At 34.2% G+C, this 7,459-nt stretch overlaps 1 protein-coding gene across 2 annotated transcripts in view; it reads right to left on the minus strand.

The window, feature by feature from the left end:
- LOC125657835 (ecto-NOX disulfide-thiol exchanger 2-like) overlaps positions 1-7,459 on the minus strand; it is a 20,351-nt gene that overhangs the window by 5,235 nt on the left and 7,657 nt on the right. For both annotated transcript variants that reach the window (XM_056149949.1, XM_056149948.1), the window contains exons 7-10: positions 6,922-7,155; positions 5,143-5,355; positions 3,972-4,078; positions 848-986 (exon numbers count right to left, since the gene is read on the minus strand). In XM_056149949.1, the coding sequence (XP_056005924.1) occupies positions 848-986; positions 3,972-4,078; positions 5,143-5,355; positions 6,922-7,155 (693 nt within the window). The remainder of the gene's footprint in view (positions 1-847; positions 987-3,971; positions 4,079-5,142; positions 5,356-6,921; positions 7,156-7,459) is intronic.

Here is a 7,459-nt window from a genome sequence, read left to right on the forward strand (position 1 = left end):
ACAACCAACGACTCGTGCCCACTTGAGTAGACTTTTGGGAGATGCAACACCATTGCACCCTTTTAAACCTTAATCTTCTAAATGTGTGAAATACGTCACTGAGAATATTTGCAGTCAAAACACGGGTGATACACAGACGCTCACAAGTTCAGTAGTTGGTTTATAAATAGAATACAGGTGGAAAAAATCGGAAGAAAAAGAGCATTTATTAAAATATATGTAATAAACAATGTAATGTACTGATTTTTCCTTTCAAATCAGAACTTCCTATTTCTCTGTTAGTGTTAATTACAAATAATTGTTTCTAGACAAACAAATGTTTTTGAACTTCAGATGAAGGAGCTTTCAGATTTACTGTCCCCGGTTTGCTCGGCAAACCATTGCCTACTTTTCATACTACTTAGAATGAAATTGTAATAAATTTTCACCCTCTCTGGACAGAAAAATAGCTCTTCTTCTGTCTTAAAATCAACAGCTTTATGTTCTCTTTCAAATAAACTATCTTTCCTAGTTTCCTAAAAATAGCTTCTTAAACAAAACAAATAAAGCTTTCAAAAAGTATTGTACTTTTTCATTAGATTTAATATACGATCCCGATAGTGTCCGAAGCTACACAATAATTGATTTTCACGATAAACGGAAAACCTGATACACGCAAAACACGATAGACCTGATAAACGCAAAACAGGATAGAAAACGGGAAACCGGATACACGCAAAACACGATGCGATAGGATACACGCACGATACGACAGGATACACGCACGATAGAACACGATAGGAATGTCAAGAATAACATTGCGGGTACTGTATAAAAGATAATGGGAACTTATTCATTGTCATCTTACAGAATTCTTGAAGCTGTTGTGGATTGAATGGCTCATCTGGTTTTTTCTTTTTTGGTTCCGATGGTTCCTCGTCAGACATTTCCATGTCGTCGTCCATTCGGGTGCTGAGGAACTCCTCCAGCTGATTCTGTTTGATTTCCTGTTCACATGAAGTGAAAAAATCATGCTTATATAACTTTCAATGGGAGGCTAGCTAAGCATCAAGAAGAAATATATGTATATACAATACCCTTCTCAAAACATAAGTACACCCCACTTTTGTAATTTACAGAAATGGCCTGAGAAGAAGTCATTATAAGGTAAATAATTCCTCGACTTGCCTTCAGTATAAATTAGCACACACTGTAAAAGTGGTAATTTACACGTGGGAGAAATTTACACTAATTACGCAGTCACGTAATAAGCACATAAATTTCCCTCACGCATATAGTTATAGATATTTGATATTAAATATATATTATATTCAGTTATTGCGTATTTTTCTCCCACACGTAAAGTTGGATGCAGAAAAATGCCCACTAATTCCCAGCGTAAATAACCACTTTCACAGTATATACTGTATAGGGGGAAAATAAATCGTGGTGGAAATTTTCGCTATCTTCGCGGTCTAGACAAATCTGCGAATTTAAGAAACCGTGAATGTTATTTTTTATAACCTTTCTTTAATACACAATGTGTTTCTAAAAAAAGGAGGGGGGCATATAGTGATTCAAATCCTCGAATTTATGAAGCCGCGAATGTGTCTAAAATGGGGGGGAAAACGCGAAAATTACAACCCATGAAATTATTCCCCAATACAGTAATTGGTTTATCATCTCAATTTCAGAAACATATCATAAAACAACAAATGCAATTCTGAAAACTCAAAATTGGGGAGATATGAGTGATTGATGTTCACTGTAACTCCTTGTTAATAGAAATTAAAATAGTGGACTGCACCGATACAATATTTGACATCCGATATATATGTATTTCATATGCTAACAGTATGTTCCAGCATGCTCTGTTGATGTGTGCTCATTCAACATGAATCTTCAGGCTGATTCTAAAATAAGGTTCTCTGAGGTCGTCCTCCTCCTCCTCCTCAGTGACTTGTCACCAATCAACAAGGTCTACACTGGATTAGAGATTAATTTATATAGGAAACCTTCGCCTTTCTTTTTACAACTTACCTTCATAATCTCTCATGGTTAGGAGGCAACTCATTACAAATACTTTTTGTTTATATATAGTAACTGTACATGTAGGATTCCCCCCCCCCAACCCTCCCAATGGGTTTTTCATGTATATCCTATGTATATTTTCTACATTTCCAATTAACTTATATGTACACTTATTTTGTTCAATGTGTTAAATGTTTTGAAGAAATGACATCCATCATAAAAGCTGATTTTCGCCTGCATATGTTTAAAAGATTGAAAACAAAAATGATAATTACAAGGTATCTGACAGCCTTTCTTTAACAAGATAAAAAAAATAATCTGTGCATATATGCTAAAAAATAATGTTTCAATAAAAATCTTCTTCAGTTTCGAAATGAAAAAAGTGAATTTCTGACTTTTTTTCTCTTTATAAAAATAAACAGTGCATTTCCCCAAAAAAATCTATGAAAAAATTATAGCTGTTCTCTTCAGAGTTTTACATTTTCAAAACTAAAATCCTACCACGAAACATGATTTAAAAAGTCACTACACTTTCGTTTGATAGTGCAAGAGGAATATGAAACTATTACAAGAACGAACTGGTAGTATGAGTTTCCTTAAATCCCACTGTTGTTAAATGATCTTTACAAAGGTAACAAGTCTGACGGAACATCAAGCAATCCACATCCTAAATATTTTTCTAAAAAATTCGCTCTGTATACATCTACAAATACTATACATCCAAAAGTCGCCATACTTCCTTTCTCGTAGGAATCATTATAGTCAATAACAGGAAAACAAAGACCTCACAGGCCAATTCCTGCCTCATCACTTTCTCTTTCTTTACTCAGAAATTTTTTCGTACCTATTACAGACATAAAATCAGTCCTTGTGCGAATCTGTATATTAATTTAGCAAAACTTAAAAGTATGAAATCTTAATTCTACAGGTGACTCTTGATGACTCAAACTTCGATCTCTCGAAGAAATTGATCTCTCAAAGTGAAATCATGGTCCCAATTTTTCTCTCTATATAACTAAGCAAATTTACTATCGATATCTTGAACGTTCGATCACTTGAAGTTCTCGATCTCTTGAAGCGAAGTTGGGTCCCGTAAAACACATTTCATTGTTTTTCTTTCGCGATCTCTCGAAATGGTACAAAGCGTAAACCGACTGTTACCCAAGTGTATAATTATTTCCACTTGGACCTTACCTGGATTTTGTTGAATGCCTGGGGCTAGTGTGGTCCTGGTGATTTACATAGGTGATTCTTCACAGGTGCTTCTAAGTGGAGGTGGACACTTCAGTATATAATTGGTTAATTGGTCAGTTTTCACCTACACTGGGGTATTGTGATGATTAAAATTTGTATAGAATCCAACTATGAAGGAAATCTATAACTGGCTCTGACTTGACAACAAGAGAGTAAGTTTGAGACATTAATTTAGAGACAGTAATTTAGAGATCTACACACTGTTAAATTTCTCAAGTTTGTACTTGTGTAAAGTAACTCTAAACCTTAGTTTTACTCATTTGTTTGAATTTTTGCTTGTGTAAAGTGACATAAAATGTGCTCTGTTTAGCTAGGGACAGTAAAGCTTTATTGAAAATAAGTTTTGTACACCTATCTTACCGTGATAAAGGAACAAATAGATACATAAACTTTGAAATCTTTTTATCAATGCAAATTCTTTATTTTGATATCAAATTAACTACCTGACAAATATGAAGGAAAATGTGTCAAAACAATCCAATGATGTTGATGGTAAACATTTCCAGTTACTGTAAAATCTGAACCATAGGGTCGGAACTTTAATTTCCGAATTTTTTTTCGATCTCTCGAACTCTCGAAGTTTTATCAAGGTCCCTTGAGCATCGAGTTATCAAGAGTCACCTGTATATATCAATACGTAAATCAGCTGATTCTCACAGAGACTGTGCTGAAGAAAAGATACCCTACCTGTCAACAAGAAAGCCTACCTGAGCCTGCTTGAACCATAGCTCTAGGTTCTTGCGTTGAGCCTTACTAAAATGATCCCAGTTCCGTTGTTTACGTGAGCAGCTAAAGACTTTCTCAATCTGATCGACTTGGAACAGGAATAAAACATTCAGGTTACTTACACAACAAATATTACACAAATCATTTACAACAGGTGCTTGTCGTGATTGAATCGATGTCCAGGGTACCAGTTTTTTTGTCTGCAGTACACGAGCTTGTTCTCACCAAATACAAGGAATCCAATGTTAGAATATTGCTCTTGAATGGACCTTGTGTGAAAAGTTGAGCAAGAACTTTGAACTCTAATCTGACCAAATTCAATCATATTTGTATAAAATTCTGATGGAGAGAGCAAATGAAAACATTTCAAACAAGTCCATTGCTTCAAATACAGTACATAAAGCAGTTCATAAATGCCATCACAAAAGAAGTCGCAATTTTGAATTAACCTGTACTAGTGAAAATGAAATCAATATTTTCATACTTTCAAGCACCAACAGAATGTGGCATCTATGAAACAACTATTAATATACTGTCTTCTTACCAATATATGATCACCATATTGCAGACTTCACTTCATATTCACTCTTATAAAACTTCTAAAGCACAAATTCAATTCTAATTTTTCATTACAGCTTAGCAATCTTAATAAAAGGAGACACAGAAATGTGACAGTGCAAGTATGCTTTTCTGTTCAGAAATTATTCTATTGCAAGAGTGACTCCCCTTTGTAATCCCCCCCCCCCCCCCCCCCCACTTAAAATGGTAGCTTATCTGGAGTCTGAAATCTACCAAAGCATGATAAAATCTAAATATATAATATAAATATATATGTTTTCATACTAAATTAAAAGTAAAATCTGCAATTTTAATGAAAGGATTTTTTTTTTAAACAAAATGTTTCATGATCAGGTTTGTTTGATCAGCTATGGCTCATTATTTAGTTTTAGCTCTTCCACCAAAACTATGTTATTCATCCATCTATCAAACACCTTCCTAAAGTGCATACATACCACAGAAAAATTCATCTTCCTCAATAACAATGATCTAAGAATGTCTTATTTCAATGAACTGTTTGTCTTTTACCGTCTTCCATAAGTAAATTTCTCTCAAAAACATCTGATCACGTATTGAACTGCCTGTGATGCTTACATTGATGGAGAATTCCTTCAAAAATATTTCGGAAGTTGTCCTTCATTTTCTGTAAGGCCTCCTCCTGATTTTGTTTTTCCGACAGCAGCCGTCGAACCTGGGAATTCGTACATTGTATCATGCCGTAGAAATTGTTCACGTTTCTTTTAGTGAGATCTCCTCTATCTAACCAAGTAACTAAAATCAATGCAGCTTTCATAAACTCATCATCAGCTGAAAAAAAAATAGATTTAGAAGCATGATGTTAAATGTCATAGAAAAACTGATAACTTTGAAATCTTTTCATTTAAAAAAAAAAAATTCCACCCGTTTTATAATGTATATGATTAAGAGTGCCTTGCCATGAATATTCCTTTTAATGTAGCATTACTAAAATCAAGCTATATAAAAGTTTGAACTATCATTAACGTGGGTAATTCTTGCATAAGGTTAACTTTTACTTTTTCAGCAAGAATCTACACGGAATTACATAAATATACTATACTGGGAAACCCCATTATCAAGTTCACAATTATTACAGATTCTGGGAAACCCCATTATCAAGTTCACAATTATTACAGATACATAAAACCCCATTATCAAGTTCACAATTATTACAGATACAGATAAGATAAGATAAGTTTATTCCAATTTTGGGCCCAGAGGGCATAACAGTAAGACATTTTATAAAGAAGGAAATTCAAAAAAGAAAGAAAGTTTACAACATTAATTACAGGTTACATAGACTGCAAACTGCATGTGGATACATAAAACCCCATTATCAAGTTAACAATTATTACAGAATTTGGAATTTCAAAGCACAAAACTATTTCTTCACAAACCTAGAGAGAAAAAAAAACAAAAATGGATTTTACGTTATCCCGAAATGATTCCATTTTATAGTATTAAATTAGAAAAAATTCTAGCAAAAACAGTATAAACCCCTCTCAATGTTGATCAAGATACTCTCTGTAATCAGCAGTAGACATCTAGACTGTGCCAAGTTGTCAAAATGTAAATTTTCAAGTCTGTTAAGGGATTAGTGACACTTGACTGTTCATGCTTGACAGATTCAGCAGGATAAATATTGGTGAATACCTTGTATGAAAGCCATTAATAAACAATTAAATAGTGTTTATTTCTAGATTGTACTCCATTTGTCAATAGCTATAAAATTTACTTCAATGGACAGCTCGGATATCAAATAATGATTTTGATAAAATTCAAGTTTTGGTCATGAATTAAGAGGGTAGACAAACTCTTTAATGAAACCAGAAACAAATATTGATGACTGAAAATTGAACAATGTTACTTTAAAAATAAAAATAGAGTTAACTAAATTGCTATCAACAAAAACAATATTTTGTTGTTTATAATTTTAAAGTAAAAATATTGAATACGATAAGTTCTTGAGTAAAATTTATACAAACTACTGTGTGAGGAACCATAAGTGAAAGAACAATGGTAGAGACAGATGCTGTTTAATTAAAAATATGCATCCTACACCAGAAATCAGGAAGAGAAGATAAGGGCATGAAGAAATATAGATGCTGCAAGTAAATTCAAATGTGAAAGTATCTAACACTAGGAAACAAAATAAAGAAATATTTACACACACCCCTTCTTACAAAAAAATGTATGATTTCTAAACGAAGTTTTCATTGGATTTTACGGGTAACCTTTATTACAGATTGCCCCCCCCCCCCCCCCCCCCCCCCCCCCCCATTAATACGTTATTTCATTGTGCCAAAATGAGAAACAAAACTCCACTGTATTCAGTAGAGTTTTCAAAATACATACATTTAAGCTGTTCCATGAGGACGTACGCCTCATGGTCACTGTAGTGGACAATGGGGGGTGGACTGGGAGGGTGGAGGCGGTCATCCTCCATTCTCTGGCGATGCCTCATCTCTCTGGCCAGCATCCTCTGTTTACATTCGAATTCGTACTGGTCGTCTCTGGCCTGGGCGTAATCCACATGGAGTCTTCCTGTGTTTGGTTTGTCATCTTTGTCTTCAATCTTCATTCTGTATCCTACAATTTAGTTTGAGATTCATCAACACCCATGTTTAATAAGCAGTGTTCTTAGTGATTCATCAACACCCATGTTCAATAAGCAGTGTTCAACATTAATGTCAGTACGCCAGTAGCCAAAAGCTGGGAAATTATGCTCTAGACTATCATAAAATTATTAGTGAGTAGTTCTGTAGACTAATTAAACAAGAGGCCCATGGGCCACATCGCTCACCTGATTCACCTTGGTCCATATCAGAAGACTTTCTATATATATTTGCATGTAAAACTGTAGTCCCTATTATGGCCCCAAACCTTCCCCTGG

Source organism: Ostrea edulis, chromosome 9 (assembly GCF_947568905.1).
Source record: "Ostrea edulis chromosome 9, xbOstEdul1.1, whole genome shotgun sequence".
NCBI lineage: Eukaryota > Metazoa > Mollusca > Bivalvia > Ostreida > Ostreidae > Ostrea > Ostrea edulis.